The following is a 24,374-nucleotide window of genomic DNA, read 5'->3' as shown; positions in this document are numbered from 1 at the left end:
TCCACCCCTAGTGGTCCTGAATTTATAGCTCTAAAGCCACACCTCCTCTTTCTAGATCCAATCAACAAGTCTCTTAGTCAGCAGTTGGACCCTTCTTACTCATCCTTTCCTACTCATTCTGTTACTCAGTTAGGGTATGTGTCAAAGTCAATTACCATATAATGCCTCTGCCACCCATAAAGCAACCATCCAAATTTATGCTATCATATGCTTGTTACCTTTGATATTTATGATACATCTTGTCACTCTCTATGAAAACCAGTCCTACCTAGGTTTCCACTACCCAAGATGCCAAACTGCCACTCTAATAATTCCAAATAGGTTAGACCACCTAATAACCTCAACAGCTAACTCCTCAAATATAAACTATCACCACCCTATTACACCCAGATACATCAACCCCAAAACCAAGAATTATCCATGACTGGTAACTAAATTCCTGAAGCTCTCAACTAGTCTACAAAGGAATCTCACAAATGATGATGATATTCATCCAATCCCAGCACCTACCTCACCAGTCACCTCCTGCCTCATTATCAATACTCCCACTAACTTTCAAACCTTAAATAGACCTCTGAATTTTCTCTTGGTTAGTTACCTAAACATTAGAGGCATAAATAAGGCGCATCACCTTTATGCCCTCTTAGATTCATATTAACCAGACATAGTATGTCTTACTGAAACCTGGTTAAAACCCTCAACTACAGATAACGAAGTAATACCACCAAGTTATAACATACTAAGATTAGACCGTACCACTAGGAAGGGAGGAGGGGTCACTGTACTTTACATAACTACCCTTCATGTGACCTCTGACTCACCACAATCAACCCAAGTTGATAATGCAGAAATCCTCATTACTAAACTACAAATAAATAAAAACAAAAGTATAAATACTGTCTGTCTCTACATTCTCCCAGGTAATAAACTAATACCCCAGAAGACATCCTCTCCTGGCTGGCCACTAACTACACCCAAAAATCAATTATTCTTGGAGACTTCAACATAGACTGGATCAGTTGTTCCTCAGACTCACCCACTACCCATATGAAACTATATGGCTTTACTCTGACTATATCCTCCCCTACTAGCATGAGTAAACCTAACAACAAAGGAAGTACCCTGGATTGGATACTCAACAGTCATCCAAACAAGATGGATGTCCCTTATCATGGCATTTACAAAAAACAATAAGAAACAATAAAAACTTCAACCCCACTCATTTAAAAATGAACTCAAATCATGTAATTGGTCAATCCTAAAATGTTTGCCACTTGAAGAAGACATAATATACTTCAATACCAAATTCCTAGCCTTCCTTGATACCCATGCACCTGCACGCTCTACCAGAACTAAAACAGGAACTGCACCATGGCTTTCGAAAGATACCAGATAAAAGATCTTACTTAGAAAGAAAGTGTGGGCTACCTGGCATACCACAAAATCCCCCTTAGATCAACTCAGATATCGACAGCTAAGGAATGAAACAAAAAAAATCCTTTACGCTAGACAAAAAAACTTTTACTGCCAATTACAACTGAGGCACCAAAACAATCCGCAAAAGTTCTGGGCAGGCATAAATAAACTTCTTCACCCAGGACAAACTACCACTCCTACACCATCGGCTACCAAACAAAAACCCTCGGAGGATGTTGCCAATACCTTTAACAGTTTCTTTATAGAAACTATCCAGTCACTAGCTAGCAAACTAAATCTCAGTTGCCTAAGTCTGACCGTCTCTAAAAGTCAGTTCCCAACTGTCCTTTAACTTTCAACCAGTTTCTACATCACTTATCCAAACTCTAATCAAAAAACTATCTGCAGATCTTCTCACTGCTGAGCATCTTAAAAAAGCAGCAGATGCCATAGCATACCCCATTTCTATACTGATCAATAGAAATATATCAAAATCTTATATTCCTTCTATCTGAAGAGATCACGTTATTCCACTCCATAAAGGAGGTATCTTACCAGCACCATCAAATTACAGGCCTATAGTTATTCTATCACCTCTAGCTAAAATTATGGAGAAGTGTATCCATAAACAACTTCTGAGCTATCTCATTCAGAACAATTGCCTGGCCATATCACGGCATGGATTCAGACCTTTCCACAGCAACCACTGCCCTCCTCTCCTTCTCTACTGTTAAGAATCAAAACCAAAACAATAACAAGCTCTTTTCTGCCTTCTTTCTTCATCTTTCTAAAGCTTTTGACATGGTAAACCACTCACTACTCATAAATACACTCAAGACTATCCCTCTAGATTACCAGGCTATCCAGTGGGTTCAATCCTACCTGTGTGGGAGGCAACAGGCTGTACTTTGGCAGGACACACTATCTTCTCTGCTACCCATCACCCTAGCAGTCCCCCAGGGCTCTATATTAGGTCCCATCCTATTTTCTGTCTTTATCAATAACCTATACACTGTCATCCCTAAAGCATCTTGTATTCAGTATGCTAATGAGTCCACTCCAATTTGCTCTGCCACCTCTTTCCTACAGACCTGCAGACTCTAACCCAAAATGTTTTTAATACTGTCAAAAATTGACTCTTAAATTTTCAACTAATTTTAAATCAAAACAAAACAAAGCTGTCACTCTTCTCTCCCACATGCAAGGCCTCCTCTCCTAGCCTTACTATAAACTATAACAATAGAACTATCATTGCACCAGATCTTATAACCAAGCTCTTAGGAGTAACAGTTGACAATAACCTCAAGTTTGATATGCATAATAATGAAACCATCAATAAAGTCAACAAAAACTTGGGCCTCTTTAAAAAGTAAACCATTTCTAACTCCACTAGCTAGGACTTATTGCCCACACACCTCTCCACTCTGTTCTATGCCTCTCCTCTTTTCACTAACTTGAGTAAGACTGACCAAACTCTCTAACTGCTACAACCACATTGCTAGATTTGCCATTGGTGCAGCCTACAGAATGCACCACTGTCTGAACCTAAATCTCCTAGGTTGACTTGAATTGCCTAACCGACTTCAGTACAGCCAATTAACAGCAGCCTATAAAATTCTCTACCAACCTGAAAACACGCCTATACTTAAAAGCATCATAACTCCTTATAGTAACCTAAAGACACTTCGCTCATCCAACAAGCTACTAGTTCAAACACTCAAATCCAACAACTCAGCTGGCGACTCTATTTGCCAACTATGTTGACAAAACATTGAACTCACTCCCTACTGAGCTTACCTCAGATCCAACTCTATCTCATTTCAAAAATAGTCAAACTGCTCCTTAGAAGCCCCTGGATTTGTCCTTGTTCTTACCCTGACTGACTACCACAATGCAAACACGTGCTAAATAGGACGCCTGTCTTCATCTAGTTTTTCTTCCTTATTGAAAGGTTACTACTTTGCATAAAATAGGATAGACTGTATTGACTTTTATCCTGACATGAGTGTGCTACTGAAATGTACTTGCAATAGTGATTTACTTGTTCTATGTAAAATACCTCTATATGTACAACACCTCTCTGTATATGTGGTGCTGTAATAGTGCTCTGATTGTAATATGTAACTTTTCTGTGTTTATGTATGGAGCTTTTCTCCCCGGGCCTCCACTGAAAATAGACATATATCCAGTTGGACTATCCCAGTTAACAAATGTACAATAAATAAATGTTCTCTCAGTCTTCCACATTTCAATACTTAGGCATGTTTACCAAAAGAATTACAAAGTACAACAACATGAAATGTTTAATTTGTTTAGGACCAGCAGAATTTCAGTTTTGAATGTATTATTCACATCCAGTTACATTAAATACATTTTAAAGTTCTTTCCTTTTAGCAGTGATTATTGTTTTATTTCAACTTATACTAGTAAACAATTCAAAATAATTCTTTAAACGTTTTTGTTTATTAATGAGGCAGCTGCATCTGTGTCCTTGATAAGACTTAACATAATTTTTAAAATGTATGACTGTGAAAAACACAGCAAATATTCATAATATGTAAAATACATCAACGTTTCTTAGTATGCCTATGTTTAGAATAACATATGCCCTGTCTCTAGATTCAGCCGTGGAAAACTCTGAAGTCCAGAAGGCTGCTGTCTGTACTTAGTTATATAACTTTGTAATGTGTAGCTCATGGAAATCTTATCTTACTGAGCTGACATAACTTGCTATAGCCCACAGATGAGTTTTGCTTTGAGGTCATACAGGTGTGGAAAATGGGTGTACAAAGTTACAAAACTTTCTGGTGTAAACTGCAGTTCAGTGAAAACAGATTACATCTGAAATATCTAATCAATCATAACTGAACATGGACATGAGAGAGAGACACAAAACTATAAAGGATATCTGGTATCTCACAGGAGACTGCACAATGGGTAAGGGTTATAGGTTAACATAAGAACAGATGGCCAAACCTAGCATGATATCAAAAATAAGAATATGTAACAGTGAAAGAAAACAGACTTCTATTAAAAAAAGTGTCAATTACTCACTGTAACCCACTAAAATAAAATGTGACATTACAAATAGCAGGGAGATCCCTCATGATTATGTAGGTTCAGGTGTGGAAAGACGTTGGTATTCTGTGGGCCATCTGAAAAATGAGGCAGTACAGAGATGTCTTTATCTAAACACAATGTGCAGGTTTCTGAATTGTCTGGTTTCTATTTTTTCTACTTAGTTCCAGAGTCCAGAGTTTATTCCTATGTTTATATTATGCTTGCAGCTTGTATGCTTCTCCTGTATCCTTGTAGGTATCCTGTATCCTCCAGGTAAATCAGCTTCCTCCCACCAACAAAAAATATTCTAGAGTCTTTTGGCAGTTGCTAGAAAAGTTATTACAAAAAATGGAAACTGAACTCAGTTCCTATGTTATAAAGAATGTTTAAATTTAACAGCAATACTATGTACAACTGAAAAAGGAATGGTCAGAATAAGATCTATAAATTTAATACTTTTAGTAGTTGAGATAGCCTTGAAAGGTTGCTACTGATCTACCAAGACTCTTAACGTGTTAACTGAGTAAGATTACCTTTATGATTCGGTGTATTCCTAACAATGTGTAACAGTTGTATTCCTAACAATGTGCAACAGTATGTGATGGTGAATTTCTTCCTGTGTATATATTGTAAACATATTATATTAATAAAAGTTTTCTTTAAAAAGATTCTTGTTGAACAGCAGCCTATAAACCACCCACTTGATTCATATAAATGACAGGAATGTAGAAGGAGGTACCAGGATATGCTTTTCCTTTTCTTTCTGTATTTGGATGTATTGTGCATTAACTTCCCAGTTATATGTATATTTACCCCCCCCCTCTCTCTCTCTCTCTATATATATATATATATATGTGTATATATATATATATATACATATATGTGTATATATATATATATATATATATATATATATATATATATATATATATACATATATGTATATATATATATATATATATATATATATATATATATATATATATATATATATATATATATATATATACATATATATATATATATATATATATATATATATATATATATATATATATATATATATATTTTCCCTTATGAATTAATTTATGACTAAAAAGGTCCTCAGTGACTGGTTCACTTACTCAGGTAGCAGACAAACACACAAGACATCTCGGCATAGCATTTTAATAAGGTACTCATAACTCTCAGAGCAAAGACCACTCCTTAAGATGGGACAAGACCTACCTGCTGAAACTAAGGCTTCATAGTTCTCTAGCATCACTTCCTTATGAAGCTCCTTGTCTTGTTTTGTTAACATCTTCATCTCCTCTGCTGAGAATGTAACAGCAACATCCTCAAACGATTCAGGAACCTGTAAAAGACACACGGTGCAGTTCATCTTTTATTTTAATGCAGTTAGTGTAAAATATGCTATTTCCTTGTAATACATTCAATGTAAATTGTATTTTTTCAGCAGGGTAGTAGTGGCATTTGTTACCAGAAGTGCAGTTAAAACAGTAAAACTAAATCAGTCATTAACAAGTACAAATTTCCTTTCCACAATTATACAAGTAACAATGCCTTCATTTCTGAATTGAAAAATGTCCCTTGTTGCTATCTTCCTCTCTCTCTTTTACACACATTAAGGTCAGTGACAGGAGGGCACAGAGTTCCAGTTAAAGACCTATGTTTACAAAAAGACTGGGTGACCTAATTTAGGGAACAGGAAAACAGGAAGCAAAGAGGGAAGCTTTGAAAGATGGAAAGAAAAAGTGGGATCACAGCTGAGTAGGAATGAAAACTTAGGAGCAGGGATAAGCTGGAGAAGGCATGGAGCTGCAAGACAGTTGTAGAAGCTACTAGAAGACAGCTGCAGAGTAATCAGAGGATTTCAAACCATGGAGGATTACTTAATCTACAAGAAATGGTCCAAGATGGCAGTCAAAAGGTAGCAGGAATAAGATGTCCACTCTGTGGTGGTGAAGAAACTGACTGGTGGAATTAATAAAACCTTATGGAACAGTACGGAAAATTAATTTAATGGCCAATGCGGAGTGGAAAATGGATGGGGTCCAAAGGAGAGGGGGTATGAGAACAGCTAGGTTAAAGTATGAATAACTGTTATGGGAGGGATAATCCCAATACACTTAATTTGTCAGTGCCAAATGTTACCTGCATTTGTGCAGGACTCGGCAGTATTGAGCAAGGAAAACTAGAGGCATACATAATTACAATGCAGCAAGGCTTAGACAAAACTGTGGTCTAAAATATATTCTAAGAGGAAGTGTCTTTCCAGATCAAGGGTTATGAGTTAAATTTATGTTTGCTTCTGCTAGAGCTGGTGGACTTCAGGTAAATACAAAAGACCCTAATGCACTTACTAAGAAGAGCAGAGGAGGTTAGCCGTGTAAACACCACATTGGGAATAACCTGATTAAGAAAGAATAAACTCCCCCCCCCCAAAAGGAGAGATATCTATACCAAGCGATTGCAGCCCCCCAAACATCTCCAACGCTCAAGTGAGAACTGCTCTCTCCAAAGCAAAAAACATAGCATCCATGGGACCTGATGGTGTCCCCGGCTGTGTGCTCCACGAACTCAACGAGGAATTAAACCCACAGCTAGGACAGCTGTTTAATCATAGTCTTACCTCTGGATACGCACTCCAGGAGTGGCGCACTGCAACTGTGGTCCCACTTCACAAAGGCGGTGCCTCCACCGACCCTGGAAATTACCGCCCATTAGCTTGACAAGCCTTATCTGCAAAGCCATGGAGAGGATCATAATGGACCTCATAAATAAAGACATAGGAATTTGCAGACTTTGGATCCATCCCAGTTTGGCTTTGTCAAAGGCAGATCATGCCTTCTAAACTTGGTTGACTTTTCGAAACAGTCACCAAAGCCATTGATGAGGGAAAGGCAGTCCATACAGCCTACCTCGATCTGGCTGAAGGCCTTCGATACAATATCCCACTCGGGTATCATTGAAAACTCATCAGCTTAAATTGTTAACCCATACATCACAAGATGGGTTGCAAACTGGCTGAGTGACAGAACCCACAGGGTCAGAGTTGCTGGCGCCATGTCAGACTCAAAGCCTGTCACAAGTGGTGTACCACAGGGCTCAGTCCTGGCCCACTCTTGTTTGGCATCTACTTTTCCAAGTACAAGCAAACACAGGAGGGTTATGGCTGACAAAGTTTGCAGATGACTGCAAACTGGGCCATAGTAGAAAACACATCTGACACAGATATCCTTCAGAAGGGTCTCACAGAAACGGATAACTGGTGCCAGAGCCATGGCCTAAAGTTAAATGCCAAAAAATGCATAGTCATACCCTTCGGGAAAAACAAGGTTACCCCTAGCTACCAAATAGGTGGCAATCCACTGAGCACAGAAGTAGTTATCAGGGACCTGGGGACCCAGGTTGATAGTAGTCTGTCATTCGACACCCATGTAGCTAAAGTAGTTAGGAAGACCTTCTACATTGCCCACCTTATCATGAAGGGATTCTCATCTAGATCAAGGGAGGTCATAGTCTCCCTATACTCATCACTCATCAGACCAATGATTGAGTACAATGCCCCATTCGGAATGTATCTGACCCGACACTTGCAGCAGCTGGAGAGGCCACAAAAGTTCCTCACCAAAAGGATAAAGGGTCTCAAACATCTGTCCTATGCTGCCCGACTGAAAGAACTCCAGCTCTATTCAGTCGCTTACCGCTTGCTCAGAGGTGACCTTTGCCTAACATACAAGGCCATATCAAACCCAGATTTGATGAATATGCTTCACCTCAAAAAATCTAGATCCGTCAGAGCCACAAGGGCGGGAGACTTAAACCTCGACACGGCTATTAATAGGACGTGCTGGAGGGATAGATTCATCACCCAAAGACTCCCTATGCTGTGGAATAAAATCCCGGTATATGTGAGGCAGAGCACCTCGCTGGCCTTGTTCAAGAGAAATCTTGACCAATGGATGGGAGATCGCAGATATACCCCAGGGATTACCTCAGTGTCACTGCTCGACAGAGGCACAGCAAAATAATGGGTATAGTTCCCCATACTAAAGGGGTGGCGTAAGCCACAAAACTATGGGCTAGGCTTGTAAATGCCCTCGGGCAGATAGCCTAGTATGAACCTATGAACCTAAACCAAAACCAAAACACCACCAATGATGAAGCAAAAGTAGGGAGAACCACAATTCTGTAGTTTGGACACTGGTTCATTTAACGGCCGATTGTTGCTATTATACAGTGAAATTATTTAAGAAAAAAGTCTTAATTTATAAAATTACTGCATAAAAAGAATTCTGTGCTCTTCCATCGGCTTCTGGTAGTCTGGGACAGCCAATATATGAACTTAAAATGCTCTGTAAATGCACAGTAAATTGCTGACTTTTTTAGTTTGTTATATCTCTTGTGGTAAACTATTAATGGTGCACTTACAATATTTGCATGTAGTTTTCTGACATGTCATTGAGAAATATAGTCACTAAGTAAAGGAAGATGTCTGTTTTGTGAGGCAAGAGGCTTTAGTTAGTTGTTTTTAATCAGGTTGCAGGATATGCCATGCAGCTACTTGTATGGGTGCTCCTGGCACTGAAATTGTGAGGTTTTTTTTAATCTGAAACAGAAGACCTCCAATTCTTTATAAAAGCAACACTTGATACACAATAAAAAAGCATGTTTGTCCTTTGTAAGTGAACTTTGGAGTTTCTCAAAACTGTCACAATGAATTTTCTCACATTTTTGTAGTGCCTTATATAAGAATCAAGCGTAACTATTTACAGCGTTTATACAATATCAACCTTTTATGGTGCATTTGATTTATTTGAAGTAAGTTTGATTTTTATATCAGACATTACAAACATTATTATTGTGGGGTGAATTGTCATGTGGTTGCAGACAAGTCTAAATGTGTGAAAACTCCTTAAATGGCAGTTTTGAGAAAGCCCAAGGTTCATTTACAAAGGATGAAGGTGCTTAACTTTTTTATCATATATTACATGTTGTTGTGAAGAACTAGAGGTCTTCCATATCATTTTGTAATTCTTGTTGGCCTCGGTCTTGTTCGCTGGTTATCTGGTAGGGTTTTTTGAATGCATTGCACTGGAGTGTGCAAGCCCTCCCTGTGTTCTTGTGGGTTTCCTCTGGGTGCTCCGGTTTCTACCCACATTCCAAAGACATGGAGTAGGTGGAATGGACACTTTAAATTGTCCATAGATTGTGTGTGTGTGTGTGTGTGTGTGTGTGTGTGTGTGTGTGTGTGTGTGTGTGTGTGTGTGTGTGTGCACTGTGGATGAACAGCAGCAGCATGGCTAGCCATGCGACAGTGTAAACCTTGGCTCTAGTTGACTGTCACAGTTGAAGTAACACCCTGACCCCATGTGCAATAATGGGAAAAAGGGGATGTGGATGTGAATGGATGGAATTTTTAACTTCTTAAATTGATCAGTAGTGTCACAGAGAACGTGAACTTACTGAACTACCTCCTGTGGGGAATGTTCAATTTGCAATGAGGTTGCTGATTAGTTTGTCCAATCAGCATGCACATTTTGAAATGTTCATGTTCCTTTTCTGTACATTTACCATTACAGCACCTGTATAAATGTTCTTAAAATGTATGCAACAAAACCACAAGCAGGAAAAAGCATGCCAGTAGATGTTTATGAATGAATGTGACCTCCATTTCTTTCCAAACAGACCATCAAGTCATTAATTAATTGGCTTGAAGACCTACAGGAATACCTCTCAACTGTCCAGATTTGTGACTTATAATTTTTGTTCTGTTCCTCTTACAATTTGTGGTTTTCTGGTACAGTGTTGAGGATTGAAGTCACTAAATAATTACAAGCATTTGAGTTTCAGACTTCATATCCTTCAGAAAATGCATACTAAAGCAAAATCTCTTACTCTCAAAGAAACTGACCTGGTTAAGTAGACAGGATTTGCTTCTAATGGACCTGAACTAGTTTGGGTTGATGTCTTTATTTATTAATTCCATAATAATCCTTTCCACAACCTTACAGATGAGGTTGGTCAGGTTCATGGGGCTATAATTACCTGGGTCTATTGACTACCCACCTCTGTGCAAGGGGATGGCAGTTGCTGCTCTCCATTCTTCTGGCACAAAGTCTCTTTGAAGGCTGATACTGAATAACCCCATTAGGGGATCTCACAAAAAATGTTGTCCCTCTTTGCAACTGCAGAGAAAAGGAGGTCATGTCTTCATAAAAATCTACTGCCATGGTCTTTCCTGCTAACAGGTTAGTGCAGAAAGCGGATATAATTACCACCCTCCAGTCAGGCATGCACCTGGGAAAGTGAGTTTGGCATAATGGCTAAGGTTGCCACCTCAGAGACACAAGGTGAAGATTTTGGTTTTGGCCTGGGGTTGTTGGCTAGACTTAAAATAGCTCTTACGGGCAGTTAGCTTAATATTTGCCTACAAACCTAAAGCACTATACAGACAGCCCAGTAAGTTATCTGGCCCCAATGAAATGGGCTTATGGCGTTGGACAGTACTTTGAGGACTTGTTCTTGGAGTATTTTTGGGAGAGGTGTAGATGTCAGTATGTGAGCTAGGAATACAGGAGGGGAGAGGGAGTTAAGCTTGAGCTAAATGTGTCCACTTGTATATTGGCCATTTCCTCTGAGCCTCAGTAAGTGATGTCATTTAAAGATAGCTTTCTGCAGTGCTGGGAATTGTTTCTGAGGTTTCTAACACTTATAGAAAGCTTTGTGGTTATCCGTCACCTGGGTGACTATATTTACATCATACATGGCTTTTCTTGATTTGATCAGTGTCCAAAGTCCCCTGTTTAGTTTAGCAGAAGTCTTTTTAGTATGAGTGTTACATTTATTTTTTCATGTAATTAACTTTTTTTTCTTTTATTATACAACCTCTTTTTATCTGGTTTCTACCACTTAGATTTATTCTTACATTTTCTACTGTATTTTCTTTGGAGGGGGACAGACGCATCCACATGCAGCTATTTACATGCACACTGAACTGCAAACATGAAAAGATGTGATAAACAAATACATGCTGGAGTAATTACATTTCCCCTGTCCAAGAGGGCCATTAGTTTGCATTACTGATGTTAAGAGAATATCACAAGATATTAAATGTGACGAATGACAATAGCATATTGCAGGGTATTACATGTACCAGATAATAATGGAGTATCACATGACATTACACGTGGCTGATGATAATGGAGTAAATAGGATATTACACGTGATTGACGATAATTGGGTATCTCAGGATATTCCATGAGATAGGAGACTCTGACCATCATGGCATACTGTACATAACTGATGACACTGAAGTAACACAGGATAGTCCATGTCACTGATTATTAATGGACTATCACTACGATAATAATAGAGCAGCACAGGATATTACAAATTAACAATAAAATAGTATCACAGGACATTACATGACTAATGCTAATGGAGCATCATGGGATATTACATGTGACTGCCGATAATGGAATACCACACGATATTACATGTGACTGATGACAGTGGAATGTCATTCAATAGTCCATCTGACTGCAGATAATGGAGTAACACAGAATATCATATGTGACTAATGACAATGATGTAGTATGGGATATTATATGAGATACAGCATTTAAGAATGGTTGGATTCCAGCTGTTACAAAGTCGGTATTACAATTGACTATTAGTAGCACAAGTACCCAAGACAATTTTATTTCCCAAGTTGGGCAAACGCACTGCAAAACTCATACCTACAGCTTTATTTCCTTTCATCCAAACGAGATCAAAGTTTTGCCAATGCATAGTGAAAAGGTTTGTGGGTCACACAGCTATAAATGTGTGTCCAGTGCAAGGAAGATCTCTGAAGTATTGTCATAGTCATGTAATGCCCAGCACATATATGTGAATCGTACACAGCTGGATAACTCACAACAAACACCATATGCTACTATGCTTCTGGACTTGTACAAATACTTCTCTTCAATTTATTGAAAATTTACCTGAGTGATGATAATTCCATATTTGCTTAAGAGCAGTTTGCCAACATATGTAAATTATGCACCTCTCTACAGCCCATGTATGCATGATCTGTTATATTTGCTCTCCGTTTTAACTAAAGCAGAGGACCTATCGAGGATGCCCACTCTCTTCTGTGTCCTTTACATTAGCAGAGAAGGCTTTAGTGGTACAGCTAAGAGAAAATTGCCACTGAAAACAAACACATGGGTACACCCAGGTGGTTCAAAGATAAATGCATTGTTTGGCACTTATAGCTGGAAGACAGGTTTTTTTTTTTCAAAGTTATGCTTGGTTCTACAGCATCAATTTAGATGCTGGCATCTTCCTGCTCAACGAGGCCTGTATTAGAGAACAAAATTATCAACAATAAGGTTTAACTGACCCAGATATCTGGGCACACTACTAATGACAATGAAGAGGATACTGCTAAGTTTCTTCCTGGCACCCTTGCATAGTGACCGGTACAACTTAATACTCTGATGGAAAGAACTATTAATACCATTTTTAATTAAGTTAGCCCATAGAAAGAACTATTCCCCAATTTTTAATTAAGTTAGCCCACTAAAGATGCTGCTCCCTTTTCAGCTCCAGCTTTCATTTACAGGGTTGTCTCAACAGCCAAAATGTACTGGGTTTGTATGCTGCTGACAAAAAAGAAGTTATGTACTCACCATAACGTTCCATCTGAGTAGGTAACTTCATTTGTCAGCATCCTGTGGGCATCGGATCCGAGCCGGCAGCTTTCCTAGCTAGAAGATCTGAGTGCCAAGCTCCTCCCCCTACCCATAATGCCCTGCCACCTCCCTCTAACCCTCAGATCGAATTTGCCATAATGCCATAGAAAATTACTATAACACAAGAAAGGAGTACTATACATTCCACCTGATGTCATCTGGAAGTGATGCATCCTGATCCTTTAATAATGAGCTAAGGGTCCGGGGGATGGAGGGAGGGTTGGTTGCTGACAAATGAAGTTACCTACTCAGATGGAACGTTATTGGGGAGTACATAACTTCTTCATCTGAAGTAGTTAACTTCATTTGATTAGCAACCTGTAGGACAGAGTTCCCAGCTACCAACAACTTGGGAGGTCCTCATGGAAGGATATTCCGGAGCACTGCAGTGCCAAAAGATGTGTGTCCTCTGGATATTAAATCCAACTTATAATGTGTAATAAAGGTATGAGAGGAAGCCCAAGTAGCTGCTGAGCAAATGTCATCCAAAGAAACCCTTGACCAGAAAGCAGCAGAAGTAGCCATAGATCGGGTAGAATGGGCTTGCCCCCTCAGGGGCTCAGGTCGACCAGAGCTTTTGTATGTGAGAAGGATGCATTGGGAAATCCATCTAGCTAAGGTTACTTTAGTGACTGGTTTACCCAGACAGGGTTCAGCAAATGACACAAAAAGTTGATCTGATTTTCGAAGATTGGCTGTTCTGTTTAAGTAAAATCGTAACTGTCTATGAACATCCAGACAATGGAGTCTATACTCTCCTTTGTTTTGAAAATTAGGAAAGAAGACAGGTAGATTGATGGACTGGTTGATATTGGTTTCTGAAGCCACTTTAGGCAGAAAGGAGGGCTAGTCCTGAGGGAAATCCTGTCTTTATGAAAGATGATGTATGGAGGCTTACTGCAAAGAGCGTGAAGCTCCAATATCCTCCTAGCTGAGGTAATGGCAATCAGGAAGGCCATTTTCCAAGATACATAATTTAAGTTGACTGAAGCCGCGGGTTCAAAAGGAGGACCAGTCAGAGCCTGCAGAACTAGAGTTAGATCCCATGGAGGAACTGCATCTTTAACAGGGGGTCTCTTTCAGGAATGCTTCACAAATCTTGGAGGAAGCTAGGGGGCCTAACTGTTTCCAACGTGGTAGTGGGAAATAGCTGCCAATAGCTGCCAATTGAACTTTAATAGTAGAAGAACTATCCCCTTGATGAAAAATATGGGCTAGAAAGTCTAGAACTGCTGGGATAGGAGTCGTGAAGGGATCCAAATTCCTATGCTCTGCCCAGACAGAGAAACGTTTCCATTTACTCTTGTAGATTTTCCTGGTAGACTGTTTATGGGCGGCCACCAGGATGGCCTTAACTGAGGAAGATATACCAGGAGTCCTAGCCATTAATGGAACTGAATAAACCAAGCTGAGAGCTTGAGGTAGTCCAGGTCGGGGGTCTTCAATCCTAAAGGATGAGAGATCAGATCCGGAATGGGATCTAAAATCCAAGGAGGATGTACTAGATGAGACCGTAGGCATGGTAACCAGGTTTGGCGAGGCCAGAATGGGGCTATGAGGATAACTCTGCTCCCCAATGCAAGAATTTTGTCATTAATGGAAGAAGAGGATAAGCATACAGAAGACCGGATGGCCAAGCATGAACCAGATCATCTCTGGGGACTTTCCCTGGTGGGGGAATTAGCGTGAAGAACTCACTGCACTTTGTGTTCGAAGGCAAGGCGAACAGATCGCAGCAAGGTTGACCCCATTTGAGGAAGATTTGCTCCGCTATTACTGGGTTCAGAGACCACTCGTAAGGTGAGAGGATCGTTAGACTCAACCTGTCCGCTAAAATGTTTGACCGATCCGGAATGTGCGTTGCTATGAGAAAGCGGTTGGTGGATATCGCCCATTATCACACTCTCATTGCCTCTCTGCAAAGTGGGTAAGATCTGGTTCCCCACTGTTTATGTATCAGACTACCAACATGTTGTCTGTTTGAATTGCAATAGTCCCTAGAGGAAGAAGGGGATGGAGAGACTGCAACACTAGAAGCACCGCCCTCATCTCCAGGACATTGATATGCAATGAGGTCTCTGTGCGAGTCCACGTGCCTTGGACGGATCTGCCCATGCAATGCCCCACCTGAGGAGAGATACGTCCATGGTCACCGTAACTTGGGGTGGGGATATAGCGAAGGGGCGCCCTTCCCGGAGGTCTCTGGAATGGAGCCACCAAAGTAGTGACTCCCTGCAAATCCTGCTGAGGGGAATAGGTGTAGACAGGGGATGATGTAGGATGGACCATTGAACCTGTAAGGTCCATTGAAGGATTCTCATTTTCAGACTTACGATAGCTGACAGATTGATGGCGGCTGCCATGGACCCCAGGGCCCTCAGGACTAATTCCGCTGGGGGGGGCTGATGGTTTGTAGAAGAGCCAGAATGTGAAGGTTTAGATTGCGAAGTCGGTTTGCCATCAGAAAGACTCTGGATTGTACAGTGTCTATCCTGGCCCCTATGAACTCCAAAATCTGAGTAGGTTGAAGGGAGGATTTCTTGTGGTTGAACGTGATCCCTAGATGGCGGGCTAGAAGTAAGAAATAGTCCCTGCCTGAACAAAGCTGATGCCTGGTGGGGGCGGTTAGGAGCCAGTCGTCCAGGTAAGGAAAGACCTGTATTCCCTGAAGCCTCAGGTGGGCCCCTACAACTGCCATGACCTTGGTGAACACCCTGGGGGCTGTGGTGTGACCGAAGGGTAGGACCCTGAACTGATAATGGCCGGCTCCCAGCCGAAAGCGGAGAAACCTCCTGGATCGCCTGTCCATTAGAATGTGGTAGTACGCATCCTTGAGGTCTATCGAGCGCATCCAGTCATTCTCCTGTAAAAGTGGGAGAATGGATTGAATAGTGACCATCTGGAACTTTTCTTTGGCGACTGACAGGTTTAGTGTGGACAGGTCGAGAATGGGTCACAAGTCCCCCGTCTTTTTTGGCACCAAAAAGAACCTGGAGTAAAAGCCTGATGCCGATTGCCTGAGAGGGACATGCTGGATGGCTGTTTTTCTTAGCAGCTCTCATATTTCGAAGGCTGCTACTTCCCTCTGATTGGGTGGAACATTGGGGAGACTCCCTGACCGGGGAGGATACGTTAGGAAAGGGATAGAATAGCCTCTGGATATAATTCGGAGCACCCAGCGATCTGTCGTAATGGACTCCCAATTTGCTAGGTGCTTTGAGAAGCGCCCCCAACTGCCTCCAGAGGGGAGCAGTTGGGCAACCCCTCAAGGCTACTGCACGGGTCGATCGGAAAAGGGTTCCCTTAACCCAAAATTCTTTGGCCCCCCTCTGCCTCTGGGCCGGCGTCCACCCTGTCCTCCTCTGCCTCTGAAGGACGAAGGATCCGGAGCGAAACGGGATTGTTGAGCTTTCCGGAACCACATCTTCTTTTGTCCTCTTTGGTTCCCAGAGTAGGACCTCTGAGGAGCCGAGAAGCGGATCCCGACAGCAGATGTTTTCCCATCTTTCTCGCTCTGGAGAAGCATATCGCGAACGGTTTTGGCAAAAAGCGTAGAACCGCCAAAAGGGGCATTCGCGAAGGACGCCTTGAAGGGTTCCGCAAAATCGCAGAGATGGAGTCAGGCCTGTCTACATTAGACAACACCTGTTCCGCTGGCTCTAGCCACTCCCTCCATGGCATGGGAGAGAAGCCGCATAGATGTGTTAGTAATAGATCTGAGAGTGGCCATTCAAGCAGAGAAGGTCCATTTGTCCTCGGCCGACATGGACTCTGGGGGTGACCCAGCGTACTCTTTGATCAGGTCCCGCTGGAGCCGAATTACATGTGCCATATAGTTCAGTGACCTTACGGAGAAGGTCGCTGAAGCAAACATTCACTTTCCAAGGTGGTCCATCATCCAAGACTCCTTGTCTGGAGGATGTAATCGAGGAACTCTCCTGTGCTAATTCCTTTTTAGTGGCAGCTGCCACCACCATGGCATCCACTGGGGCACCCTTGCTCCAAATTGTCCTGTCTGTGGGAGGGCTCAGTATCCTGTCCGGTCTCTTGGGTACTGGCTCAACAGTGTCTGGCTCCTTCCATGCCCTGGTAGTTATGAGGTCCACCAGGGGGTCGGCAGGAGGGGACACCCAAAAGGTAGATGAGCCTGCGTCAAATGCCTCCAGAAACACAGACTCATCCGAAGAAGGTTTTTGGGCAGACCACCCCCCTCTAATGCTCAACATTTCCATAATGTCTCCAAAGGAGACATCTTTGGGGGGTGACCTTCGGGAACCTTCCCCTTCTTCTAAGTCCGTGTCTTCTGTGAGGGACTCAGGTGAGTCCAAGTGCCTCCTCTTGCACTTTCGTTTGTGAGGGACCTCCTCGGGGGGGGCTGTCCGAAGAGGCCTCACCAACAATGTCCTGTTCCTCAAGGGGAACCATCTGGGACATAGGCGCAGGCTGGCCCTGGGGCCAGATGATGGAAGACAGGCCCGTCTGAGAGGAAATGGAGTGTGGATCCATAGCAAGAGCCTGGGGCCTCGAATCCCTCGAAAGGACCATCTCCACGACGTCGAATGCCGAGGGAGAACTGCTTTCCCTAGGATCCAAAAGCAGTCCCCTCGAATCCGATGTGCAGATCGGCGCCGGAGGTGACCCAATAGGATACAAAAGGGTAGTGTGCTCCGACCTCAATGGAGCCGAAGGCCCACTAACCCCTCTGGATCTGACTCTCAACTCACGGACCCGAGAGCTCGGATCCGAAAATGGATCCGACAGACTCGAAGGTACAGTTGGCACTGAAGTAGGAAACACTGTCTGTGCCGACACCACCCCAGCTCCGAAGTTAGTCGGATCAGACAGCTCTGAACCTCGATAGCGGGTCGGAGAAGGAGCAATGGGGGTGAAAAAAGGGTCGAGCTCCCCCCGGAGGGGGGGGGGGAGGCAAAAGAACTCCCATCTGCAGCTGGGCCTGAAGAAATCGATGCATCATCCGGTCCATGTCTGCGTCGGATAAACTCCTCATTGATCCGGAAGAGGCTGCTGAGACCGGCCGGGAAGGCCGCCTAGACGACCTCGAAGGTGACTGGGTCTCCTCCTCCAGCCCCAGGGAGAAACGTGGAGAACGGAGCCGGGAGAGGGAAGGCCCGGAGACCTTATGGGGAGAGGCAAGCTGCTTGGACAGCGGAGCCGATGGAGCTGACTCGGACCTCCTCTTGTGGCGGTGTCTCCCTTTTTCCTGCTCCCTGTCCTTCTCTTTCTTTTTGCCGTCCCTTTCCTCCTGGGCCAAAGAGGGAGGTTGAGTCCCGGCCAGGGGATTGGAGGCAGTAGGTGGAGCAGCCGCAGCTGGCACCACAGAGGAAGAGGAGGCCAAAGTGGAATCAGGGGGCAAAAGGCCTGCAAGGATAAGCTTCGTCCTCCTATCCCTCAAAGCCCTGGTATTGAAGGCTGCACAAATAGTGCAGCCTGAAGTAAGGTGATCAACTCCCAGGCAAATAACACACCGAGTGTGGCCATCCGCTGGGGACAGCTTAAGGCCACACTCGGAGCATTTAGAAAACACAGCTTTTGGGCCTTCAGACATATTAGAAAGGAAAAGAGTACAGGCCCACACGCACACACCTTCACACATGCAGAGGGGGGAGGGGAATAAACTTTAACTAACCAAAACATTTTAAAACTACCCAAAAAAAGCTAAGGGAGATAGAAGGGAGTTCACACACACAAAGATAGAGAAATTCTGACAGAAAAGTATATTTAAAATCCTAAACTCACAATACCACGCTCGGAGCTCATTCTAAGAAGCTTACAGAAGCCATGGCAAATGAGATCTGAGGGTTAGAGGGAGGTGGCAGGGGATTATGGGTAGGGGAGGAGCTTGGACCTTTTAGCTAGGAAAGCTGCCGGCTCGGATCCAAATCGGATCAGATACCCACAGGTTGCTGATCAAATGAATTTAACTACTTCAGATGCAGTACTAATTTACCTGAGTTTCTATTGCGGCATTCTCATTAAGGAGAAACCATAAGCTAAATCTGTATGCAGATGTAGACATCTCTCAGACAGGAATATTCAGGAAAAAACTGCATCTCCTCATGGTATGAAATCTATCAGAAATGACAGTAAGATCTTGATCAAGACTTGAGGTAGGCATAAGTCCAGAAAGGATAAGGCAAGTTAGGGAGATCATGGAACTCCGAAGATGTTCAGACAGACAACAGCCTAGCCTTTCAGTCAAACTGTAAATCTCAGGAAATGTTTTTGCACAGATCTGCATTAAGTATGGTTTTATAAGTTTAAAGCTCGTCATTATTTGAAAATAATTCTGAACCCCACTCTGCTGTACTATTAAAGAAGCTCTTACAGCCAAACTCCATGTTTTTTTTCAAACATGCACTTCATCAAATTCCTCTACTCACATGAGGTACTGGTTACACAAATATACACATGGGTCTGCTCTAACCAAGTGTCAAAAATGTAAAACTATTTTCTTTCACCAGCCCCTTTCACTCAAAAAAAAGAATACTTACAAATCTACACCGACTATCAGACCTAAGTTATACATTTTATGATGCTCTGACAGCTTGGTGAAGACAATTACATGCTCCTTTGATGGCAATCACTCATTTCATATTATTTAACAAATGTCAAAACCCCCTTCTGTAGGTTAAAATAACAGAATCATTTGATCTGTCCTAGCACTGTTCATAACCAGATAACCCACATGCAAACAGGCTACTGTCCTGCTCTGTTACACAAATATTTTTAGGTTAAATGGAAAGAAGACACTATGTATGCACCTAGAGCTCAACTGAAACCTCTGAAGAGCATAGAATTTCCGCTACTGGGTTAAGCACACCTCCTTCAACATGTTTTCCCAAGACTATTAGTCTGGATTAGACAGGCATCACTTATTCTTTTAGTGATTAGTTTCAGATCAAGTAATTCTCTGGCAGCAACTCAACAGAAATTGGCATGTCATAATTACTGGACGTCTAAAGCAACAGTATGTGCAGGCCAACAGGTGTTGGTCTGCTCTTTTGTTATGACTGGAGAGGGGATATCACTATTAATATCCATAGCATTTCATTTAAAACAAAAGTGCAGTAATCAGAGGTCCCGGAAGCTGTTGAATACTGGGGGGGGGGGGGTGAGAGGGACACTTAGTGATCTAAAAAGGGCAATTTTTTAAAACTATTTACTACCACAACATAGGTACAAAATCAGCAGGCATGGCAGACAAAATCAGCAGGCATGGCAAACACACACACACAATCAGCACTGGGCAGCAGGTATGGCAGCAATGATTAGGGCAACTCTCAAAAGTCTCTAGCAGCAATGATCAGCACAGAGCAAATAAAAGAACAAAACTCTCCACTGGCATGACTCTGCCTCTGGCAGTACCAACAGAACAGCAGCAGCATAACTCCTGAAACTCTCTTTACTGACAGCTAGTTTGGTTAGTTTAACTTCCGCATGCAAATCCACGTTAGAGATGAAAGCTCCACTTCACTAATTTTTCCTGGCAGGTCTCGCAACCATACCTCTCAACCTAGAAACATCCAAAACCTGAACAAGGCCCATGAAAAATAGGTACATATTTGTACACTAATTAGCGTAAAATCTGCATGCATAATTACGTAACCCCACTCACTCCAATGGAATTGTAGGATACCAACTTTTAAATGCAAACTGAAGAACAGACAACCAAAATATGGCACCAGAGTCCCCCTGCAGCCATTCCAATGTCGCATTACCTGGCGATTTTGCCCCAATTACCATAAACACTAATGTGTGCATACTGCTTTACTTCTACAATGATTATTTGGATTTTATTTTTACATTTTATAGCACAATGTACAAACACTAATAGATATATGCTAAACAAAGCAATACTGTCTCACAATGAAAATAGACTTGGCATTAAAACTTCTCTGCCCTTGAAACTCACATTTATTGATACAGCACTGAGACTCACACCACATCAAAGAAAATGCATCTGGCCAGTGGTGGATAAAGACAACACTGTTTTCAAATCATAGGCCCCTGCACACAAAACAAGAAACATACATACATTCTTTGATACACCTTCCTGACTTTATTAGATTATATTCCTTGTATAATACAGCACACTTGTTAGACTCAAGTTAGAGCGCATTTTAAATTTATTGTTTGAACATTTTTCCAGTAGGCAATGAAACAAAATGCATGAACCAATAATGACAAAACTGCCCATTTCAGAACATTTCCATCATAAAAGTCCAGTTCCATACACACTATCTATACAAAAATAGAATGACAGTAGTGTAAGCCATAGGCATCTTGCACAGCTTCAAGCACTTCTTTTCAATTTCAGTTTTTTTTTTGGGGGGGGAAGGGGCAAAAGGCCAAAAACCAGAGACACATTTTAAACATTGCTTGTATAATTTTGGAATGTTGCTAGAATAAAACGTGTTACCACACCATGCACTTCACTGCCAAGTCTTGAACCCTGTGCACTACAGTCAGAGCAACATCCACTATGCTAAATCAGCAATTTCCTGAACGACAGGAAGACTTAAACTTAAATGGCCATCATTTAGTGAATTCAGTTCTCACTTCTAACAATAGCTGTCACTCTTCGCACAAAAAACCTGGACAAAGCCAATAATGGGGGATTACAGCCCTAAAATAGGGACAATTCTCAAATACTGATCTTGTAAACATAGAAAATTGCTACAATAAAAGGTTTTGTGCTACCATTTATTTTTTGAAGACTATGAAGTCTGAAATTCAAATGCGATTTGCCACAAAAATCCTGAAAAAACACAGATTTCATGAGGAATAGAACAAAAATATGAGGCATAAATTTGCAAGTGGTGGTGGTGGCTAGGGACAATTGGCTCTTTTTACTTGTACCAAAGGTACAGAGTTTGAGCCTGAGTACCTCTAGCCACCAGGTGTATTCAGTTGAGGGCATTTTCCATATACATATATACACACACACACACACACACACACACACACACACACACACACACACACACTCTGCCACCATACATATAACCTGTCCCTGAGTTTATAGACCATCTCAGATTTATCACTGTCCCTTGTACATCACAAAGTATTACATCCATTCAGTAATTCTACTCCTCTTATTGTTCAGTAAATGCATCTGGATGCAAGTCTTATCACTCTATTAACTTTTTAAGTGGATTAGAAAGACTCCCTGGTGTTGCCTAGTGACCCACCCCCAGCTTTGTCCAGAATTCTTGGACATGATCCCCATATATCAGGGACCATCACAGTCATTCACAGTAATGACAAACAATGTTTCATGCTTTTTCATTTTCTGTGCTGCAAAACATGAGTGCTATTAACTTTTAAGCGAATCAGAGAAGCACTAATGAGTGCCCCCTCTGTCTAGTGCTCTACTCGTATGTCTTTAGTGCTGCAAAACTTGTTGTTACATTATATCTTGCTGCGACTTAAGTTAATGTTTAAAACTCCCAGGTGTCTAGGGCTCCCCCAGTACTGCAGGAACTGCCATTGGTCAAGGTAAGTTTAGAGATATGAAAATCACACAGCTCTGTCCATTCACACAGACAGACAGACAGACAGACACACACACACACACACACACACACACACACACACACACACACACACACACACACAAAAAACCTTCGAAAGTTCAGAAAAGCTCAGTTCAGAAATACCTCTGCTCACAAGGAAAGCTCAGGAACACCAACATTACGGTAAGCACCAACTCCTTTCCGTGCAGCAAAATAAAGCAAGCCAACTCCATTCTGTTTCCTTCTGTGCTCGCAGCCAGCTGGAGCAGACATCATCCCATGCCAGCGCGAAAGAAAAAAACAACTTAAAAACAAAATTGGGAATGAAAAACAATGTAAAAATCAGGAATGAAGGTATGGTTGGGATGTATGCTTGCAACTGAAAAACGTGAGGGGGTTCCCCCTCCCCCCTCCCCCCTCGCTCTATGTCCCATGGCAGTAATGGTGTGCATTGTTAGGTTGGTAACGCTCGTTTTTGGCAGAATGATGGTACACATGACAATTCTTATCAATTGTTCAGTGGGTGAAATTCTTTAGATAGAATAATTTTTTACATACTTTCTCTTCTACAGTTACTTAATATTTTTATCCAAACCTTCATTAAAAGTCACACACTAAAACTGATTTCCTTCTGAAGAAAGTGGTAAATTTGGGATTTATAGGATACGGATATCTACTTCTCGGCTTACTTAACACAAGTTGTTTTCTGCACAGTAAAGTCTAGTAACCAGCTTGTTTAACTGAATACCCATCTTGTTTAACTGAATATAATACTCTGTATATTTCAAACAAATTTTGCAAACCTCTGGACTAATATAGAAGTTCAGACAGCTGGTCTTCCTTCTGTTGTGAGTCTCACAGCACTGGGTATCCTTAAGTGGCATGGTAACTGCTTGTTGCTCACAGATAATGAGCTTTGCTTAGTATATACTAACACATTATGTTTTTGAGAGATGCAAGCATTTAACATGAAGTTCTCACTCCCACAAAAAGACACAGACAGTGGGAATCACACATTCCAAAACATTCTACACTAACCCACTACATAATGTCTTACACCGTGGCTGTAAAAAGTTACTGCCAAAGCCTCTTAGATCCATGAAGACCAAGTCTCAGAAAATGTAACACCACATCACCTTATGGCACACTTCCAACAGAGAGTCACCAGGATTTAAATAATTTCAGATCCAGTACACCAGACTACTCTACAAATAAACATGTTCACGTGATTGATGACTCTACACTCAAAATCCCAATTGCCGTCTCTGAACAAAGGATGATGGAGAATTCTCTTTCAGATGCCAAGATCTCTGACATCTCAGGAGACCTTAAGGTACTTTCACATGGCAAATGTGACTATGTGGGAGTGAATGACTTGGCATACAAAACTCTGAGGGATATGCAGAGAAGCATGTCAGAACACTCCATGCAAGTCACAAATGCAGAGAAGATTCTGGTCCTGAGAGGAATCCTTCCTTCCTTCCCAAGAATGATGACTATGTACAAAGACAAGATAAGTAGCATCAACAATTGGCTAAATATTTGGTACCAGATCCAATATGTGTCAACATGAGATGACATGCTAGACAGCCCTACATGCTCTGCCATGGACAGC

General features: G+C 41.8%; 1 protein-coding gene across 1 annotated transcript in view; it reads right to left on the bottom strand.

The window, feature by feature from the left end:
* The window catches only part of LOC122813933 (zinc finger protein 480-like), a 177,380-nt gene that overhangs the window by 73,971 nt on the left and 79,035 nt on the right, over window positions 1–24,374 (bottom strand). The window contains exon 4 of the mRNA XM_044086479.1: window positions 5,704–5,830. Coding sequence (XP_043942414.1) covers window positions 5,704–5,830 — 127 coding nt within the window. The remainder of the gene's footprint in view (window positions 1–5,703; window positions 5,831–24,374) is intronic.

This window comes from Protopterus annectens, chromosome 10.part0 (assembly GCF_019279795.1).
Source record: "Protopterus annectens isolate FY-2018-M chromosome 10.part0, PAN1.0, whole genome shotgun sequence".
In the NCBI taxonomy this organism is placed as follows: domain Eukaryota; kingdom Metazoa; phylum Chordata; order Ceratodontiformes; family Protopteridae; genus Protopterus; species Protopterus annectens.
The sequence above is the reverse complement of the archived record's forward strand: the minus strand, read 5'-3'. Positions and strand labels throughout refer to the sequence as shown.